This window comes from Monodon monoceros, unplaced genomic scaffold, assembly GCF_005190385.1.
Source record: "Monodon monoceros isolate NGI ecotype Baffin Bay Population unplaced genomic scaffold, NGI_Narwhal_1 Super_Scaffold_22, whole genome shotgun sequence".
Lineage (NCBI taxonomy): Eukaryota > Metazoa > Chordata > Mammalia > Artiodactyla > Monodontidae > Monodon > Monodon monoceros.
This window is the reverse complement of record NW_021703779.1, coordinates 110,666,243-110,688,866: the sequence shown is the minus strand read 5'-3', so window position 1 is coordinate 110,688,866 and position 22,624 is coordinate 110,666,243. Positions and strand designations below refer to the sequence as shown.

General features: G+C 37.4%; 1 protein-coding gene across 5 annotated transcripts in view; it reads left to right on the top strand.

The window, feature by feature from the left end:
• Positions 1 to 22,283, top strand: part of MBNL3 (muscleblind like splicing regulator 3) — a 127,478-nt gene extending 105,195 nt beyond the window's left edge. For 3 of the 5 annotated variants that reach the window (XM_029240594.1, XM_029240593.1, XM_029240595.1), the window contains exons 4-9: positions 3,670 to 3,861; positions 5,052 to 5,288; positions 8,140 to 8,290; positions 12,534 to 12,628; positions 13,556 to 13,629; positions 15,395 to 22,283. In XM_029240594.1, the coding sequence (XP_029096427.1) occupies positions 3,670 to 3,861; positions 5,052 to 5,288; positions 8,140 to 8,290; positions 12,534 to 12,628; positions 13,556 to 13,612 (732 nt within the window). In that variant the 3' untranslated portion in view covers positions 13,613 to 13,629; positions 15,395 to 22,283. Of the gene's footprint in view, positions 1 to 3,669; positions 3,862 to 5,051; positions 5,289 to 8,139; positions 8,291 to 10,108; positions 10,145 to 12,533; positions 12,629 to 13,555; positions 13,630 to 15,394 lie in introns of all 5 variants that reach the window. The other 2 variants (XM_029240597.1, XR_003796381.1) reach the window with 2 other exon arrangements.
• The last annotated feature ends 341 nt before the right edge of the window (positions 22,284 to 22,624 follow it).

The window sequence follows — 22,624 nt, the reverse complement described above, 5'->3', positions numbered from 1 at the left end:
TATATATATATATATATATATATACTGAATCACTTTGCTGTGCACCAGAAACTAACACAACATTGTATATGAACTATAATTCAAATAAAATTTTAAAAAAAATAAAATAAAAATGTAGAAACCACTCTTACCATTCTGGCCATACAAAAACAGGGCAGGCTGGATTTGGTTCAGGACCTGTGGTTTGCCAACCGTTACCCTAGAACACAAGCTCTTAAACAGTAGGTCGTCCATAACCCCACACCAGGGGTGAGTTTCGTGAGGTCCTTGAACTTCTTGAGATCACATGCAGTTTATGCACATATGAATTTTTCCGTGGACAGGGTCTACAGCTCTCATCAGACTCTCAGAGAAGTTCAGGACTTGAAAAAGATTAGGTGCCTCTGTTCTAGAGGCAATTCACCAAATTTTAGAAAGCATTTCCCAAGACCCTGATAGTTCCTAGGTACTGTGCAAGTAACTGGTAGCTCGCGGGAATTCCTACCCTAGCAGCTAATACTGCAAGAGACATTGAGGGTAAATAATTGTCTAGGTGATCGTTTTATTCATATAGTCAGTTGTCGCCATCATTCTTGTTGGTTTTATAAGTCTCTCTCAGAGAAAGATGAAAATCCATACCCCCTGTTCTAGGAGGGAAAGTTTTCTCATATTTTCAAATATTTAGGAAATAATTTAGGTTTGAGTGAATATCTGAAACATATTTAAGTGCCCAGACCATTCAGGTTGTAAATAGAAATCAGATTCAACCTGTTAGGTACCTTTTTCTTTAATATTAAGATTACCCCACTAATTGGTTCATGTTAGCTCAACTGACATCAAAGGCTGCAATACAGGTATAGGAAGGATTAAAGTCGCTTATTAAAATTGAATGTGTGAACTTGCAGGCTGCCTGATATAACAGGTGGCTGTTAACTAAAGCTAAGCCCTTGAATGTTCAAATTCATGAAAATGGAGTGGTTACCCTGGGGCAGAGGTGGTGGTGAGAAACAGAAATGTCCATTTGAAAATAAATAAACTCAGGAGTTCCTCCCTGTGCCCGAGGGTTGGGAATAAAAAAAACCTGCTTCTTCTCAATAAACAGAGTTATAGAATGAAGTTTATACCAAGGAGGAAAATGGTTATAAAATCTACAATACTAACTTTAAAACCTAAACATGGCACAGTATAACCTTACAAACCCTAAACTTTTCCAGCAAGTCCCTTGCACTATTTATATAGACTTTTCATTTTCAGCTTGTTTTCATACAATTGGAACATATAACAAACGTGAGAGGGTTAAAACATATTCTAAAGAAAGCAGAAGTTAACCAGGAAATTTCCCCCAAAAAAGGAAGGAAAAAATACAGAAGTTCAGAGCTATTATAAATAGGAAGCATTGCTTACATGTACATTATTCTTAAATATTATTAATTGATCGGTTATTTATTAGTGATTAATGATTTTTTTAATCTGGAAAATTCACTCACCTGCAAGTTTTCCTTTTAATTCAATAGTTTTCATTCCATGAGAAGTATGACATGTCCCTATTCCCTGTTACATCACAGCGCTAGTTAGGCTGGGTCAGCCCTTAGCTTTTGTCCTCAAACCTTAAAGCACCTCCCTGACTGCCCCATCATCTTTCCTGCCACCTGACGTCACCCCTTTCCTCTTAAAGCTCTTGGCCACCATGCCTTCTCTGCTTAACCCTGGTGAGTCTTGCCAGTTTGGGGAGGAGGGGGCATGCTCTTTCTGCCCTTCCAAATTTGCCAGTTAGCTAGTGATAAACTCATCTAAGGTAGAGTGCTAATGGGGAAGTCCTTCCTTCCAAGCTGAATGTTGTTTATAACGGGTTTCACGGAGAAGGCTGTGCTATTGAAAGTTTCAAGTCCGACTAGGGAGTGGCGCCATGAATATAGATCGCCCCTCACTTCATACTCAATAGACTTCTATTCTACCTGCATTTAGAGCTGTTCCTATTAATGTGATTTAGCAGAAGGTGTGGGCATAGCTTGGCAGTGCAACAGATTATTGTTTTAGTGAAAGAAATAAAAAGAAAGCAAGAAAGAACAATGCTATTAGTAATACATGAGACATCACCATTTGCATGACAATGCGCTACCTACCTTATAAAGTCACTATTAGAAATGTACTATATTTAACCATGATTTGTTATTCATTCATTAAAATGCTTACATTATTTTTAAATTATGTCATTGATTATATCAGTCATTCACTATATATTGGGTACTATAGGGGAGACAAGAGAACTATCAAAGAAATTATGACCACATTGAGAAGAAAAGACACCCACATAGGGAACAAACTGGAAAACAGCACAGTAAAGTGATAAATTATGTGGTTACAGATAATAAAGGCAGTACATATATGAAACTCTTTGAGATCAGGACTACCTAGAGGGGTGGGATAGGGAGGGTGGGAGGGAGACGCAAGAGGGAAGGGATATGGGGATATATGTATATGTACAGCTGATTCACTTTGTTATACAGCAGAAACTAACACAACAATGTAAAGCAATTATACTCTAATAAAGATGTCAAAAAAAAAGAGAAACCAAACATTTGACTAAAAGTTTTCAATAATTTCCATTTAGATTAAGTGGGAATTAATAACAAAACTGTGTATCATCTAGAGTGAAGTGTTTATAACTATGCTGTGTTACCATACATTATATGTATTTGTCAGTTCAGAATTTATTTTCAATTAGCCTAAATTAGTTTTTTGTTGTCTCCATAAAGGTTGAGTATTTATGGAGATTAACAGTTTTTGTGATGTTTACAATAAGATTTGAGTCAAATAAAATAACCTGTTAATAAAAAAGAAATAGAAAAGCCAGTAAGATTCCTTTGCATTTCCAAGACTTTTCTTTACAAGTTATACTCTAGTGTATGTACCTTATAATCCTGTTATCTCTTCCTGCCTAATAGGGATTCTCGTAGCATGTTCAGGGCCCCCTTTTAAACTGTGCACATCATCTGATCCCTCAGATAAAGACAAGGCTAGGCAAGTCAGATTCATTTGTAAAATAAGACCTCTAAAAAAAAATGACCGTACTAATTTCATTTTAGATAGACAGCAAGAAGCTCTTACAGCTCTCACTTTTCAAAATCTACCCCTTTCTTCCTGCCTTCTTGCTTTCTTCCTTAATTGATAGTGGGCCAAGAAGCAAGTGTTTGGTAGGGCAGTTGGGAACCATGGTAGGACCAGCAGCTTTGGAGCCAAGCATTACTGCGAGGAAGGGGAAGGGAAGGAAGAGGGTGGGATGAAGGGGGAGAACCTGAAGTCTGTGTGCAAAGGCCATGCTTGTGTGAGGAGATAAGGCAGATTGCCCACGTATTTGATATCGTTGGTGACATGGTTTTTAGGTAAAAATGGAAGTGCTAGAGGAAACACATTTGGAACAGACTCCATCAGTGGGATTTAATTTACTTATGACTGTTAAAATTATGTGGCTTGGCTTATCAGCTTACCAATAAATTTGTTACTCAAAGAGATTTGTGGTTTTAAAAGGAACTCCTCCTTTATGGGAATTAGTATGAGACTAGAAATAAAGCAGAAAATACAATGGTAACTTTTGATATGACTTGAGCTTTTTGAAAGAATGCTTCCTTGTGTAATAATAGGAATATTCTATTGACCTCTAACACCTTTTTTTCTCTTTTAATCATACAGACTTCTTTTCCTGTGACTCCATCCCTGGCAGCTAATCCTGCCATGGCTTTCAATCCCTACTTACCTCATCCTGGGATGGGCCTGGTCCCTGCCGAACTTTTACCAAATGCACCTGTGCTGATTTCTGGAAACCCGCCTCTCCCACTGCCAGGAGCTCCTGGTCCAAAACCGATGCGTTCAGATAAACTGGAGGTATTTGTGTAGAAATATATAAATCCCTATGGGGTAGATATTAACCTTATGCATAAACATTCTTAGAGCCCAATGTTTTCAATGCTTTAAATAAGTACATCTGAATTTTAAGCTTATGGAATATAACTTCAGAGAAATGTTAGACATTTTATTACTGCAATTTTACCCTGTTATGAAGTGCACGGTTGTACAGTAGGTCTAACAATGTCTTAGTGTACCCAGCTGCAGACTGTGCATCTCCTTTGCTATGGCGCAGAAAGTCTGGTGGGAATGCTCCTTTCAGCCAGGCTCCAGCTTTGCAGAGTGGGATTACTGTATTCGTTGATGAGTCTCTACTTGCTAGAATAATCAAACAGTCAGCTCCATTGGCAGCTCCTTAAATGCCTTGCCATGTATTGAACTGGAATCTGTGCATGTCATTTAGTCATGGTCCACAAGTCTGCTTGTAAAAAGCACATTGCCGGACTTCCCTGGTGGCGCAGTGGTTAAGAATCTGCCTGCCAATGCAGGGGACACGGTTCGAGCCCTGGTCCAGGAAGATCCCACGTGCTGCGGAGCAACTAAGCCTGTGCACCACAACTACTGAGCCTGCACTCTAGAGCCCGCGAGCCACAACTACTGAGCCTGTGTGCCACAACTACTGAAGCCCACGCACCTAGAGCCCGTGCTCCGTAACAAGAGAAGCCACCGCAATGAGAAGCCCGCACACCGCAATGAAGAGTGGTCCCCGCTAGCCACAACTAGAGAAAGCCCCCGCGCAGCAACGAAGACCCAATGCAGCCAAAAATAAATAAATAAATTTAAAAAAAAAGAAAGCACATTGCTGTGTGATAAAGACACATCTTGGAGCTTAACAAAATAACCCCCTCTTGCAAACTTAGCTAATTACACTTTAGGCTGTGTATCAAGTGGAGGATTAAAAACTGGTTTTCAACGATACTTGCATTTCAATGTAAGGAAAGCAGACAAACTTTTCCTTTGGGAAGATTGGAGTTTTTCTTCCTCGGAATAGAAATTTTGTTTAGGTTTACATCTCATAGTGAATATGGCTCGACATTATCCTTCAGCTTTTAGAATTTTTCCTAAATAGATGACAAAAGAATGTATACTGTTGCTCTTATACGTTCACTGGCAAAATAAATAAAAGCTAATCACCTTCCAAGCATCAATGTGATTTTTTTTTCTTTAAGGTTTGCCGTGAATTTCAGCGTGGAAATTGTACCCGTGGTGAGAACGATTGCCGCTATGCTCACCCTACTGATGTTTCCATGATTGAGGCAAGTGATAATACTGTGACCATCTGCATGGATTATATCAAAGGTCGGTGCTCCCGGGAGAAATGCAAGTACTTTCATCCTCCTGCGCACTTGCAAGCCAGACTCAAGGCAGCTCATCACCAGATGAACCATTCAGCTGCCACTGCCATGGTAAGAACAGGCCAGGACTCGTCGACTGTTTGGGGATAAATGATTCTTATATCCCTCAATTTGTCTAATATCCTGGAACCATGATCTTGGATAGTCATGAGGGGACCTTAAAATGAATTGCCCAGGTTATAAGCTGGAAAAGAGAGAACCTATTTATTCTAGTTCACTGAAATTTTCTAAAGATAACTATTTAAAATCTTTCCTAATGATTTTAACTTACTGTGCTTTTTCTCCCATTTTTTAAGAAAGAGTAAATTATACAACTTAAACAGTAAATTATTTTGGAGTGGTTTTTATAGCCTAACTAACCTTAATATCGTAAAAAGGCAGAAAGTTGCCTTTCTGCCCCGTGAGCCACCTAGATGGTCACTTTGCTGGTAACATCCTTAATGCCTTTCACAAACAGAGGACTTGGAGGATGGGGTGGAAAATAGGTTCTAATTTCCCAAAGGTTAATGATTTCAAGTCAGCAGCCAGCCAAGGCTGGGGGTGGGGAATTTCTACATGGTTGGAGAAGGGGTCTGCCTATTGAGTTGCCCTAGTAAGTAAATTTGGGGGAAAAGTTAGTCCTACTGAACCACGAAAAGATAGGAGGTAGGAAACTATTTGCATAACACTATAGTGTGATAGGTTAAAAAATAGGAATTATGATTACTTACGCTTGTCACAGCTGTCAATTATTTTGATAGGCTGTGGGCTATTCATTTCTTTTATAGTCTGGGCTTTTCCTCATGTAATAGGGTATAACCCCAATAAGGGACAAAACCCTGAGGAAACCTCATTTTTCCTGGCTGTGGAAAAAAAATCACCTCCATGACCCTGAAGCCCATGACAGAGACCTTTCCTTTTCATAAGAGAGATACATTTATTTTCAGACATCCCTATTTGTTGAGAAGGTTTTCCTCATACTAAGTTAAAATCTACCTTGTTGTAACTGGAACTTACACTTAGTTTATTGCAAAACATGCCAATCCCTATTTCATAGGAGCCTGATTCTCATGTCTTTTCCCTAAGCCAAACACCCCAAATTTGAACTTGTTCTTTTTCTCAGTACCCCTGCTCTCTCAGAACTGAACCCAATACTTTGTGAAAGAGCTGAGTACCAAAATAGAACAAACTTATTTTCTGCCTTGATCTGGACAGCAGAATTTGTTAATGAACGTTAAAAAAGACTTCACCAAATATCTTTTGTCTTAAATTATTTTGAATGAGGGAATTTTAAGCTATGAAAATAGGAAGGTATCCAGAATATTCAATGCAGAATTTAAGCCTCCAATTGTTAGATTATTTCTGTTGGTGGCATACAGTTCAGAAACAACGCACCCTATTGTAAAGGAGAGGAATACAGTTGGCCCCCTAAAAATAAAGGTTCTCATATGCATGGGATGTACAAGGAATACCATGCCTGTGCCATGGTGTACCTACCTGTCCAATGCTCAGTCATGGAGCCTTCGTATGCATGTGCCTATTTCTGATGATTTTGGTGTGTTTGTTAGAATGCATATAAGTCAGCCCCAAATTTCCATGTAGAGAGTTAAACATACTATATATAGTAAGGTCTTCAACTGGTACTTTTGAACGTCAATATAGAATTCTTTTCTGAGTGGCTGATCAGAGCAGCGTCTTAAAGGTAAAGTAACACTGGCCCATAGGAATTTGTTTGAGGTAAGATTAAACAAAGGAGGCTGCATGAAGAAATTTAAGCTTTCTATATTTTAAAGATTCAGAGTTGAAATGCTTTGCGAAGCAGAGATTTTTACCCCGTTCGTGTTCATGTGCACAGCTCAGGTTGACTTTACTGAAAGCAGCTTGTATGCATTTAAAAGGAAAGACTTGAAGGGGTGATATTTATTTCCCAAATGAAAATAGAGGTATCATTAGGCCTTCTTGTCCATAGGAATAAGGAGGTCATGGCATGCCCCTTTTCGGCTTGTGGAAGGCTAGATACTCAGCATAAGTGTGCCCGTCTCCTTAAGAATTTTGAGCATACCCAATCGTTGTTGCTGGGACAAGTTTTTTAAGTACTGTGCAATTTGCTGAGGAAAAAATGTAAAGTAATGTCAAATTTCTCCAATGAATCTGATCCAGGGGGAGCTTTGACTGAATATTTTAAGCACAGTGGGATTTTGAAAGAATTGTAGACATGAAAGGAGGATTTTAAAACGCTAAGAGGTTTCAGAATTAAACCTTACAACAAAGCAAGCAATACATATCGAAATGCACAGCAAGTCTCTATAAGTGAGAATTGCATACATTTTGCTAACTATCTATGGTATCTGGGTGAGGTGGCGGGGGCAGATTAATTCATTTGCTTTTTCCTTACATGTTAGTTGGGAAATATACAGTTATAGGGTTTGGACCTGAAATCCTTGTATAAATTGAATTTTGGATTTTGGAGCTTTAGACTCTGATCTACTGACATCTGTTTTTTCACCTACATACCATTTATCTCCTAGATTTATATTGGAATTGTAACTGGCAAAAATTTCTTTCCTGCTATATCTGTTGCTTCTGCTAATCTCATTTTAATAGGTTAGGAGATGAGCATCCTTTAGATGTTAATTTTAAATGATTATTTGCTGTCAACAGCATCCTGTCACATCCAGCCCACACGATGAGGTCCTTTTCAGCTTCATTAATTTGTCTAATAAACCTGTATGTTTATTTTCTGTTTTGGACTGAGTATGTACTCATATAGTCAATGGCTTCATCTCTGAAGTTGGTTACCTTGCTCAATGGCGACCCTTGCAAAGGGTTCCCAGGCCAGACCTTATCTAACTGCTGCTTGCTTGGTTTGTGTACATATTTTACTTTCCTTAATACTATTTATTAATCCACCCTTCCCTCACAGGCCCTGCAGCCCGGTGCACTTCAACTGATACCAAAGAGATCGGCACTTGAAAAGACCAATGGTGCCACCCCGGTCTTTAATCCCAGTGTTTTCCACTGCCAGCAGGCTCTGGCTAACCTGCAACTCCCGCAGCCGGCATTTATCCCTGCAGGTGAGAACGGGGCTCTGGGCACCATGAGTTGCTTGATGTTGCGAATGAATACAGTGCCCACCAGCTTCCAAAGAGCATTTATGTGAGAACGGTCAACAGATATTGTGGTTAGAAATAAAACAAGGCAGCTATGCTCAATCTGTTTGTATACTGAACAAACTGTTTTCCTATGATTCCTGAAAATTAATGGTTTTGAAATCAAACTAGGAAACACTGTCAACATTTTTCTTTTGAGCATTTCCTAATTTTTGCTTCTCATGTTTGATTCACTTGTTTTAGTCTCAAACTAATTCCTTGATTCTTAGGTATCACTTTCAAAGACAATGGTCTGCCCTCAAAAAAAAAAAAAGGAAGTTTCCAAGCTTCAGCATTGCAAAAATAGGTAGTCCATATATCTTTGATATGCCAAAGATAGTTATAATAAAACTACCCTTGCATTTACAATATAATACAGTGTAGTATATATCTAAAACAGGTAGTTTTAGCCTCTAACTCTTAAACCAGTTAATATAAAATATATAGCAGTTTATCACATTTTCCTGACACTTTGTGGCATATTTTATTACCTCCTACATTCAACTATATTTAATAGCATAACAGTTTTGCACTAAATTGAAAAGAAAAATTTAAGCCATAATTTTTTCAAATAAATATCATAGGGGGCTTCCCTGGTGGCACAGTGGTCAAGAATCCACCTGCCAGTGCAGGGGACACGGGTTCGAGCCCTGGTCCGGCAAGATCCCACATGCCGCTGGTTGATTTGTAGCTGGCAAAATGAAATTATTTCCATGACCAGATATGGTCTCAAACCAGCATTCATGCAGGCCCAGAAGCAGAAGAGCTGAGGTCAAACAAATATCATATATGAGGGGAATTACTTTTCTTCCAGTGGTTCAGTACTTTAAGAACAAGCATATAGTCTCTTAGGAATAAGTTGAAAATACTAACCCCTGGGAGTATGGTAGATTTTTTTTTTTTGGTCAGAATCATAAATGCCCCAGTTTGGAAACTGTTAAATGAAAGTTACATGCTTTAAAAATTAATTTAGAAACCTTGTTAATTATAAACATACTAAGCACATGGTATTGTATGCCTGGACTTGAAGAAACCCATTGGTTAACTGATACATTAATCAGTTAATTAATTTTGAAAGAAGCCATAAAAATCCAGTCTTTTGTCTAGTTAACTAACCACAATAGTTCCTCATGATATCATTTAAAAACACAATTTTTAGACTTGTTGGGCTGGATTTGGCTAATTTAAAATCTAGATTTACAAGCAAAAACATCAGAAGAAACCCTTTCTCAATTAATAGCAAAAGAAAAACTTGTCAGGCTGAGAGCCCCCTCTTGATGAAAAGCCTATTTGCCATATGTTCACAGTCAAGTCCTTGGTTGCGAGGTGGAGAAAGCAATGATAATAGATTAGTGCCCTAAGTACAACTTATTGGCACCAGCTGCCAGATCCTGGTGCATATTTTGAAAATTGTCTGTATAATAAATTAAAATTCTTCCTTTCATAATAAAAATCACTTAGGATGTATTCGTCCAGAATAAATATGTAATTTAAGTGAGCTAATACCTTTAAAGAAAAATTAATGTTCATTTTTATACCTAAGAATCCAAGAATTACTTTGATTACCTGGGTTTGGGATCTTAAGCTGTAATTGTGAGCATGGGAGATTACTGGATATGCATGTGCTGATTGATTAATATTGCTAAGAATATCTTTCTAGTTAGAAATTATTTCTATCAGTAAAACTTCAATAATGAAATATCTCTTTTCTTTACTTTTCACGCTTTTCTGCATGGTGTACAGGGCCAATACTGTGCATGGTACCTGCTTCAAGTATTGGTAGGTTTTGTACAAAAATTCTCAACTTTTTACAGTCTGAAAAAAAGTGTTTTTCTGTTGTGACTATGAAGGAGACAAGCAACTGGATGACGTGGCTGGACATTTTCTGAGTATTTAAGGTTTAATATGGTGCTGTCTGTTACATGTCTTTGTGGAATCACAACAGTCCTACACTCTCACAGTTGGTTGCCACTGTGGTCAAATACCGACCCTGCCATTTCTGTATTTTCACCCTAAAAATAGTAGCTGAAATATTTTGAAACATTTCCTTATCTAGCCAAAATGGGCAGTTTTATTCTTAGCTTTACATCTGTTACTAAGAAATTGTAAAATATTTAAAATATTTTAAATGTATAATTTGTAAAGTACAACACAACAATTCCTCCAAAAAAAAAGTTATCCATAAGATCAAAATCATTCAATACTCAGATGTTGCAAAAAAGCAAAGCTAGAGCATTCTGTAGTGTTTTGTGATGATTTCTATAGTGTTCTAGGATGAAGTGCCATCTGCACGGAAACCAGGCACCACAGAATCATTTCAAAATGACTCTTTGGGGGTATGTGATTTTTAATAACCAGTTGCACACAGATCCTTTAATTAGCCACCTATCCAATATGGTAGCCATCTCGAAACCATTTTGTACATCACTAACACTGAAGAAGACAAGGAAAGGGACTTGTTTCCCTCTCAGAACTCCTAGGGAGTTCACAGCTCCTATAGTTTCCATGGGCACCAGGAACAGACCAGGAGAAAATAGCTCTGTTCCATACAGGGAGGAATTATCCCACCTCACCCCACCATCTCATATCAATCCAGTTCCTTTTATCCTTTTTGAGAGTTCGCAACAGCTTGACCTCCATTCCATTGGTCAACCAAAGTCGATGCAGAGCCCAAAAGGGACTAACAGGTTTATCAAGATAAAACAAAAAGGTCAAAATGACAACTACATAGTAGTAGCACTCACTAACAGGTGAGGCCCCTGTTATTAGCTGTGCTCTGTCAGAATTAAAAACATTTCCACTGGTACTAACAGAAGCATCATATGCATATGATTAGAAGAGCATACTTCTGCAAGTTCGTGAAATGTGTCTCCATCTTCCCATTTTGTGACTCTGCTCCCTTGTCCTTTCACCTAAGAGCTCAGTGTAGGAATGCAAACTGCATGCTTCAGTGGTGCTGCTTTCTGCACAGTTGTTGTGCTCCCAAAGGGAAAACAAGAGTGTTTTTAGAATTGGCATGTGCTACAATAAGGGATGTTGATAGGTAATGGATAACTAGAGATGAGCATGAGAGATAACTACAGAGTTTCTGTTAATCACCATTTGGGGTACATTTGTGGTTTCTGTGACGTTGCATGTGTTGATTTTCCTCTCTCCAGGCCATTCACTTTCTCTGTAGACTTTCAGAAAATCTGAACTCAATCGATATATTATAGATGCAAATTATCACATATGCACACATGCCATTCACACATTAATTCCTTGGCTTGCTATCCAAAATGAGCTAGAAATAAGCAAAGCATCCCAGAAGCTTTCAAAATGACATAGAAACTAGAAAAGGCAAAGAGAAATCAGCCTGAAAGAGATGTTGCAGCTGCTAGTCATTGTCGCTGTAATATTGCAGTGAAGACAAGATTTTGTCGGATATTTACTATGAAGTACCCCTTGGAAATTTCGGCTATTTATGAAACAATAAATAAATGGCCTACGTTGTTTCATAAGTAGCCTAAGTTTGCAAGGGGTTTGCCAGAGGTGTGCTGAAAAACCTGCGTGCATAGGCCACTGTATTCTTTATCTGCTCCCCTACCACATACCCACCAAGCAAACTACGATCTTTTTGTATACAGATCAGGTAAGTATATCTTTGCACCTGCAAATCCAGTGACAGCACTCATGTCTGTCATGAGTTAGCGAAACCAAACACCAATTCACAGTTCCCTACTCCCGTTTTGAATGCGCAACCCAGTTACTTTTCTGCTTGACTAGCTGTTCATAGCGATTTCTGCTTGACTAGCTGTCCACAGAGATAGCCTTGGTAAACTCAGATTTGTCATAGGTACCCATTGTAACCCCTTCTGAAAATTTGGCCCTTGAAGTCAACTACAGTGTGATTCTGCTCAAAAACTAACTAAGTGTTGAGAATGATTCCATTTTCCTTAATGGTAACTATAATTGGCTTTCCCCTTTTCTCTTTTTAAATATTTCCCCCTTCCATGCTGTGTTGCTTTGCACTGACTGTGATTGCATGTTGCACCCTGGTGTATCCATCATGATGATGTTACATGGCTTGTTGCTGTGATACCTGCCACGCCCCATTCCATCGTGTATGTCACGGTTACGTAAATGCTCCACCCCCTCGTGTGTTGCTTCCATGATTTCCTACTGAAAGTGCCCATGATGCACGGTGCTACACCTACCACTGTGTCTGCAGCAACACCACCTGCCACCAGCGTTCCCTTCGCTGCAACAGCTACAATCAATCAGGTTTGGCCATTTATTTCACCTGTTCAGACCTAGCTAACTACGGTGTGTTGGTAAGGCACAGTATATGCTTTTGGGATTGGTGAGAGACATTAGTCCCTATTCTTAAGTGTTTCTTTAGCCATTGTTACATTTAGAATTTCTCTTTTTGTGTATATTCTAGAGGGATGTTCCTGCTTTGCTGCTCATCCTGAGTCAGCAGAGTGTTCTTTTTTAATTGGTTACAGATGTCACTCTTGACATCTTATATATATAGTTGTTGCTACCACACCAATCCTCAAAGGTATATACTAAATATTTTTTAAATGTTTCTTCATTGGTTGAGAGGAGAATTTATTTTAGTTGACTACCATTTTTGGTTATTGCGTTTGAACTTTCACTTAGTACTATCATCACCTTTACCTTTAGATCTACTGGAAAGAAAGATAACACATTTCTTTCCAAGGCACAGATATGCTTATCATTACCCAGTGATTACATCCGAAATTCCTTCTCATACCGACATGAGATGTGCTTGTGTTGTTTTAATTTTCATTTGCTTGAGGTTTTTACAGGCAGTCACAAGGCAAATTATGAATTTGGGGTGAGTCTTGAAATTATAAGGAGATACTTACAATAATTATTGTGTAATATTATGGCCATTTTGCCTTGTTAAAGTGGTAACCACTCTTAAAGACTGCAAGTTCCACTGCTGTTTCAATTACAAGTATGATAAACATTTAGGACACAGAGCATTAATCCACTGGGGAAACAAACCACATTCTAACCTGTGCTTTTCGCAAAGTTAACTATTATTGGATATGGTTAGTATGTCTAAATTTTTCTGTGAAATTGGTTACGGTTATTGATTACCATGTCCAAGCAGTGAACAAAATAAATGGAATTCTCTCAAGAAACTATTTTAATCTAAAATCTTTTTTACTACTATAGATACCCCCATTATCAATAGATGAACTGAATAGCAGCATGTTTGTTTCACAGATGTAGAAGTTACCAGTAGAACAGTAAGTCTCTTTAAGTATTAATATAATATTTGTAGGTTATATCTTTTATCTACACAGTTGCATTTGCTAAAGACTTTGGTAAATATTTTCATTAATAGGCACTGCTTATAACTTAGAGCTTGATTTAAGCATTCTAAATTTTTCACAATGAAATATGGACAGCAAATATGTGATTTTTTAATATGAAAATGACAGCTGGTATTGTATTTTCCCAATGAGCTTACAAATTCCCAAATGTTTTCCCATTATTAAAGGGGTATGATTGGTTAGCCAAAGGCACAGATCGATTTTGAATTTTAATCTTTTAACATTTTTCTAGCTTTGTTTTATTTTAATTGAAATAAAGCAAAGTAATTTTGTCACAATTTGATTAAGATGGTTATCTTAAAGACAGTAGGCAGTATGCTTTTTCTAAAGACATTATGGAAAATAGCGCTTTCACGTTCCGCCACATTGTGTTGCTTCCCATGTAAGTCTAGCAGAATTGCTCCAGCTGTTTTCAATTTTGAGTGACATAATTTAGTAATTTAATCATTATTTTCGTTCACATCATGGCACCTTGTTTTTTGGTAATTTTTGTTGTTGTTTTCGGATTTTTCCCCCTTCACTTTTGATTTCCTTTGCCTGGTCCAGAGCCCGTAATGGCAACACACTTAATTTGAGCAGTTGTTCACTTGGAACATGTGACTTTTAAAGTCACTCAAGACGCTGAGGCATCTTAATTAATAATTATAGGGAGTTATTAAACAAATACACTGATTCTGAGTTGCATCCATTAGTCATTGAAAGCTTGAAGTTCTCACACCTGGAGTGTTTCACTTGGTTGAAGAAGGCAACAGTTCTGTTCTCTTGATGGACTAGTTCCCCAGAACCTGGCTAGCATTTCTTTCCTGCTGAGGACACACAGGCCCAGAAGACTAACTGTTCTGGACAGAGCATATAGATAGCTGTACATTAGATAACAGGTCCCTTCAATCATAAGGAGCGTTTTAAAAAAGACATCTTTGAGTACACGGAATAACTGAAGTAGCTGTATATTGTAGTAGTTTTCAGGGGTATCATTTTGGATACTGGCAAGTTGGCAATAGCACCGAACATGAGAATAATAGGCTTTGTAAACACTTGCCTGATTCTCATGGGCTGCTTCACATCAAGGTAAACAAAAGTGGTCAAATATAGTTAACTTTCCAACAGAACATGTTTGGGAATAGTGATTCTTTTTTACTTGATTCCATTAGAAAATTTAGAGGTATTTGGCACATCATAATCATTGCAATATGTAACAGATGTTGAAAATTTCTCCAGAGTGCAAAAATGTAATTTTGTAAAATACTGTATACCGAGAATTCACACTTAGGCTATTCCTGCACGGCTCCAAAACATACAGATAAAAAGTTTAAAGTTTGTCTAATATTTGCATATTTCACAATGGAATCCAGTATGTTTTGTCAATATATGCTTGTTGGAGGAAGTGGATGGATGGGTGGATGTTCATGGTGTAGACAGTGCCTTAAACAACCGAGTGTATCTCTGTTAACTTAGGGCAACTGTCCACACTGTCACTCAGCGAGAACCATAGACTATCAGACTGTCATGCTATGTGACTCCTTAGTGAGCATTTCCAACAGCTCGATTTTCGTAGATTCAGAGTGGGGAATATCTTGGCATATGGTTCACACACAGAACTGGAACAAGAACCAAGTATCCTGACCCCTACTTCAATAACCCTCCAATATTTCTCACTCTTTTTTTTCTTCCATTTCAGTTGAAATTCTGAACAACAGAGTTATGGAGTATCAGAATCTCTCCGTGAGAACCTCCATATGGCCTTTCTATGTATATTCACGTATGTCCTCTTCTACCAACACAACAATAAGCATGGTGCAGTCAATATATTAAACAAAACAAAATACCAACCAACAAATTCGAATAAAAAACAAAGCATCAAACAATCAATGGAGATGTTAAAACACCAACAGAAAACTAACAACTACCATCTGTCTATCTTATTTGAATTATTAGGTAGAACAGCATAACATTTTGTAATTTATCACACTATTCTTTGTGATTTTCCAATAACCATTATGCTGAGTGAATCTCTACAGTGGACTGCTGGCTTATTGTGCATTCTTGGTGGATAAATGTTCGGTCTGTTTGGAAGTGTTACCTTACTGTTTTGTTTACACAGTAGTCTGTTGGTTTGATTCAGAATGTAACAAATATATCCAATACCATTTTCCCCATTACTGTATTGCATTGTATTGTATTGTGGTGTGTTGTGTTAGGTTTTTACATACTATAGTGTTTTGCTGTAATGTGTGGTGTTTGATTTTAACTAAAATGCTATTAATGGGAAACAGAAACACATGTGCTTGAAAAACATGACAGGTTAATGTTGATATGCTCTCTCTCTCTCTTTAGAATATTTCTGTAGGTTTCTTGAGGCAGACGTTTAAAAGGCCTCACTTTTGAGTGTGTCCAAAACCTGTTCATAAACATGCATGTGTATAATTTGTACCTGTAGATCTGACCTTGCATAGTACAATCACATTACTGGATTTTTTTTGTGAGAGAGAAATAATTACCTGAAAATAACAGGGAACTTCTTAAAACATTAACCCGAATTTCACTCCTTAAGTAGATTGAAAAACTAGAATTTACCTTTAAGTGAATTTCTCAGCATATATACTAAAAATTATGTAAAGTGCCCATTACATTTTTTGTGGCTCAAGGATCCTGTCTTCTAGGTTGAGTGTCTAAAACTGAGCCATTTGTCATTTTCAGCTGAAAAATTGGTTCTTGGAAGCTTAAAGGTATTCTAATGACAGGTTATAAATTAAGCAGAGAGAGGGGGCTTGGAGCTAGCTTTTACATATTGGAGGAAAGTGTGTAAAAACCATTGCAATGTAACCTTTGACACAAGTGCCACTTTCTGAATGCAAATGGCTTATGCTCTTTAGACTACTCTTTGAATAATAAGTAAGATGCAGTCTGGAAAAGTCAGTCAGGGTGAAGGAGAATTGGTTCCAAATGAGGCCTTTCCTCCCCAAATGGACAGTCTCTTCTGTTCATCACAGCTGGAGTCTGAGTATAGATTTGGAGAAATGGCGGGACTGGGGAGGGAGGGAGGGAGCCATTTGAAATTACTCTTCGATTTATTTAAAAGTTCTAAGAAGGATGTCCACAGTTGTCTTTAGCCTCAGTTCAGCTGAAGGAGCAAGTGCCTGTGATATAATATGTTAAGTGTTGCCCTTCCCAAACTTTATTAACAGCAGAATCTCTCATATAACCAAGCCTCTTTTTTTGTTTGTTTGGATTTCTTTGTTTTTATATGTTTTGAAAATCATAATAGAGGCGAATAGAGAGGTTTGTAACACCCTTTGGATGAGACAGAGTGGCTACACTCCACAGAGCTGACCTGAATTCACATTACTAATACTTTTGAAATAATTGTATAACCAAGTAAAATAGCAATTAATTCCCGTGGTATGTCACATACTTCTTCCACCCTACTCAGTAATTAAAGTTACTATTATTAATCAGTGGTAGAACCATATGATAGTTTGCATTGCTTTAGATAGATTTAATATTTTCTACTAAATATGTGTCCTCTCACTGGAAAGTATAAAATCATCAAATTTGATGTTTATACCAAGTTTATTTTTCTCCTTCATGAAAATGACAAGCAGAGGGAAAATCTGATTTAGGGTACCTTAAGCCGGCTAGTAGTGTTTGAGTCACAGAACAGTGGAACTGGCAAAACCTTTTCACAGCCAGGGCATGTGATTCGCCCAGGGCTGCCTAACTACTTGGTAGCAGCTGGACCCGGAAATATCTCCTGACTCCTGGTTGTTCGCCTTTTTCACATTGTTTGTGCTTCAGAACATTTGAGACTCCATCCCAAGGCAGATCATTTTGGCTCAGAATACAAAAGAGCAAAATTAACTCCTCAGTAGCTGATATCCTGTTGATCTTAATTGTCAATCCAAATCATGATCATCAGGGATTTCTAAATGGTCTTGCTTGTATTGAGCCATTGTCATCTGCTAACAGTATTGTCTGGAGTTAGAGAGCAAGAGGTGTCTTGACTTTTACCTTTTGGTCCTTTGAACTACTTAATTTCTGTTTCCCAAAATCTTGACATTGCTAGCGAAGAAAGTAGAATATGCCTTTGTGAAATTACTTGTGTTTGGAACTGAGTTTTGTAAAACCTGTGCTGGTGCCTCTCAGGAAGGGCAGATTTGATCACATGAATCCAGGAGGGATGCACCTGAGCTACTCTAGATGTATTCCTTAAAAGAGACAGAGACATTTTCAGTGTGAAATGAACTTTTTTGTCATTTCACATTTTGATACAGCATACTGTCTCACTTAACTTTTTAAACTTCTGACAAAGATGTACATGGACAATAAACCTAGAGTACAGCTGTTTGCATGTTGCCTTAAGCACTGGAAGACATGAATAATGATGTATTTTTTAGTAAGAGGTTCAGTGAGAGATATTCAGGGTAGTGGTATTTTTGGTGCAACAATTTTTGATATTGTTGGCATTTTAAAAGTTGCTTTGTGAGTGAATTTAAAGAAAGAAAACTCAAAGCACTAAGGTTTTGATCAGAGGTGAAAGAATTTTGACAAAAATGCAATTTTAAGATAGCACTCTTTAACTAGTTGTGCAATGACTTATTCAAGTGATCTTTATTCAAGAAAAGAAAAGAAGTCATTAGACTATAAATTTCTGGTGAAAAAGACAAGTCACAAAACTAATCAGTGACTCTAAACAACAATTTACTGGATGGACTGTATATATAAAATTCTAATCACTTGTGATTCTTAGTTAACATTTTATAAGCTTTTTAATTTACAAGGGCCTCTTTTTATTTATCCAAAATTATTGTTTTTCTCCATTCCTCTCAGCCTTTTGCAAAATATGCAAGCGTGCTGAAACTTGGATAAAACAGGTCATGTATACAGAGAAAATAATCTAAAGGTTTTCTTTTAAGAGGGTTTTAGTAGTGTCAAATTTTTTAAAGCACTATGTGACCACAACATAAGTATATTCTAAAGAGGATTAAGAAAGTTAAATTAAATGGATTCATAAAATCCGTGCAGTATTTGCTTTTGCAATTGGAGCATGATTCCTCAACTAGCTGTCGCATTTCATTGCATTTGTCTAAATTAGAGTCTTTAATTTGTAGTTAATCATGATATGAAAAGCTATCCTCTCCCTATTCCATCAGTCTTTGCCATCCATTTCTGAACACGCTAAAGCACTTTGATCTTGCCATAAGTGTTGTCCTACACCACTAGGCTGTGTTCACTAATGGGCAGCCTCAGCTCACCAGCTCTCCAATGGGGGCAAAGCAAGTACCTCCTCCTTACCATCAGCAGGAACCAAATAAAATTAATCTTTACAACATGAATCTCTTTTTCATGGCATGACCAGTAAGCACAGTGATGTCTGATTAAGGACAGCATTGACATCAAATTTTATTAAATAGTATGTAGGGAAGGCCTGTGTGCTACTTGGAATGTTATTTGGTCCTTCCTCCACTCCTTTGGAGAGTACATGAGGATGCTCTTAGGTAAAATGCAGCCACACGTTTTCAAGTTATTTCAGTCTGTAGGGTAGGCTGTGATGCACAGAACGAATTGAAACTGGAATCTTCTTTCTTTGATCTCTTCTACATTTCACACACTTTGAAATAGAAATAGGGAAATATGATTGAGGGAAATATGATTTCCCAATTCTGTTGAATAGATTTAGGAAGATAGTGGCCTCATTTTTAATTTTACCAGTGCCTGTCAAAGGCAATAGAATAAACACTATGTAAAAGAGTATGACAAGTTTTTTTTGCAAGTTTAGTTGACAGCCTAATCAAACTGTAAATATAATGACAAATAGAGGTTCTGGGCACCAACTCACTAACTGGTGCCACGTTTTCATTTTTCTTATTTACTTTTCAAAGTTTTTATTTTATTCCCTTTTCATATCTTTAAGTATCATTAGTATGAATTTAATTTTGAAGGGGAGTTAGAGAAGCTTTAAGATTTTACTACAGGCATTCAACCCGCCTAGATAGGTCCTCAACTGACACTGAAAAACAACAAGGTGTATAGTTCATAACTATTCCTTACAGTTCACAGTTTAAGAACAAACTTAACTTTATATACAAATAATAATTTTTAACTAATTGTATTTAGTTGTTGCTTTAGCAACAAACCTACAACATGGCTACCTTTAGACATTTTTTTGTGCGTGAAAATTTTACTTGTAAACTCTGTGGTTTTTGACAGTGTGAGCATGTAGCAGATACAGCTCAAAGCTCAGAAATAGATATGGTGGATTTTTCTTTTTAATCCAAATTCCCATGTGAAAACTGAATTTGTGTCCTTGTGTGACTTTTTTAGGCAAAAAGTTTACAACATCTGGATTCTAGAATCAGGCTTTAGAGCTGATAGAATTTGTTGTGTGGATAGGGTTATTCCACAGTATTTAGACTCCAAAACACAATCGTATTTATAATATGCCCCGATCTCTTTCCATAACCTTACTTATTCAGAATCATTCTATTCAAGTGGCATAGCTGTAGCTACAAAAATTCTCTTTTACAAATCTATCCAAATGAGGGTTAAAGAATGACAAAAACACAGATTAAATTAATTCATCTTTGTGAAACCATCCATACAGATACTGTGGAATGACCCCATAACAGTGTTGAAGAGACATATGCTGCAGTTAACTGATGGTCTCAGTTAGGGTGCGAACGTGTGAGACACACCTTTTTTGCACTTATGTACATAGTCCATGAGAGCGATCCTTGGAGCTTTTTTTTTTTTGATATAAGAAGTCTGTGATAATAGTGGAAAAGTTAGTAAGACAGAGTTATTTCTAAGGCTTTGAGAAGAAGCGTTTTTTTTTTTTTTTGCTACAAGACTTAACTAAAACATGATGTTGCTTTGCTGTTGTGGAGGCTTTCTAGTTTGCTAGGGCTCGTCATAAGACAAGACTGGTTACAGGTTAACAGGTCAACTTGAGCTAACGGCACTAAACAGAAGTTAAGGTACTTCAGCTTTTAGCAAGATTGCTAGCAGAGATCGTTTGTTTTTAAATTAATCCTCACTGTAAACACACACACACACACACACACACACACACACACACACGCAGCAGGTTTCTGGCTGAGGTCTTCTTTCAATGGTTGCAAGGAGTTGTAAATTGCAAGATGGATATTCCCATTCTGATCTACTTAGATTTCATCTTTCACAGAAAATGGTCGATTGAGATATATCGGTTACATCAATTAATATGTATTTAAGTGACAAATTGCTAACATTTGCCACTATTTCCCCTTCAAGATCCAGAAGCCAAAACCAAATTGACAACTACTGAAAGATGTAATTTAACAGTTAAGTATGGCCAGCACAGAGCATTTCATTCCCTTCAGCAAAGGAAAAAATGCTTCTGGCACAACTTTAGAAATGGCTGTTTTCTGACTTACCTTTATCAGATGAGACAGCGCTTCACTGTGCCACTTCAGCCTCCTACTCTTTTAACGAAACAGAAGAGAACTAGCCGAAATCTTGTGTACATCAGAGCTGTAAAAGAATGTTTCAATCAGATCATCTCTGCCAATTTCAGCTCCTACATCACCTACAGATCACCATTTATCTTTTTGTTGCCTCCAGGCGATGAGGCCTAGAAAAGGTCGAGGTTAGAAAGGTTTAAGGATAGATCACCATGAGGGCTTTGAGTCCTTCCCATCTTGAGGCCTGTTGTCCTTGCCCTGGAGAAGGAGCCCATCTTGGGATTGAGGGAGTTGTTATTAATATTGCTACCCATTTTGATAGTTCTCACTTACAGAGACAGGAAAATAAGCCAAAGCCAGAAAGCAATCCAAGCCTTACAGTTGTCCAATAGCTCAGGGCCAGTTGGTTAGAAATGTCCTTTTATTCCCCCCCTTGAGCCCATAACCACATAGAGTCAGCCATACAGCTAACAGCCTGACCATCTGACCAGTATTTCCATTGATAGAAAATGTAAGCATTCACTCCTTCTGTAGTTAGGAACTCCAACTTTAACCTTATCACCAACATATTTCCCCAACTTAACCCATGTTCTTGTGTTGACATTTCCTTGTGAAACTATAAGCCACACGAATATATTTTCATAAGGTCAATAGAAATATAGTAAGATTTTAAGTCAGGCAGAATCACCTATAAAATAGTAAGAATGAACCTAGAAGCATCACAAAAGATAACCAGTTAATTGATGGCATGTGGTGCATACTGACAGCCACTATGTCTCACTCTTTGGAGCTTAAACACAGTGCTGTCTTTTAAGTAAGTAAAATTAGAGAATGAAAGGACCTCTATTATTAAGCCCAGGAAAGGATTTAGTTTGACTAATTCAGTTTCCAGCCCCTCCACTTGTTCTTTCCTGAAAGAGAACCACCCATCAATACTCCAAAGCAGGGTTATTCCAGAGGAATTTTATCTTTAAATAGAACCCATCCTCAATTATAGCATATCACTGTGAAATAAGTCACAGGTATATCATTATTACTTTAATTTTAAAAAAAAAAACCCTGTAACAAGACCTAAAAGTAACCCAACTTTAAGCAGTGCTCTTTTCTCCCCAAACACACAACCTAAAACATTGATCTGTCACAGAACTGCATGATTCCAAAGCTTTATTCCGGTATACAGATGCTGTTTGTTAATGATGGAAACCAAATTATTTTCTTGCTGTGTCTTTTGTGTCTAGCAGTTGAGAGAATTACATGACCATTATATCATTGGACTCTGGGATTGCCCTTTTCAAAATAAGTTTCCTTTTATTATTGTTGTTGCTTTAATTATTAGAAAATGAACAATTTGTGACATGCCCCCAAATTACAATAATTTAAATAAGTTTTCTTTAAAAGATGCTCCAAAATATACTCTTTTAAAGGGCTAATTTTATGCATTTGTATAACAACAATCCAGTATAATGTAG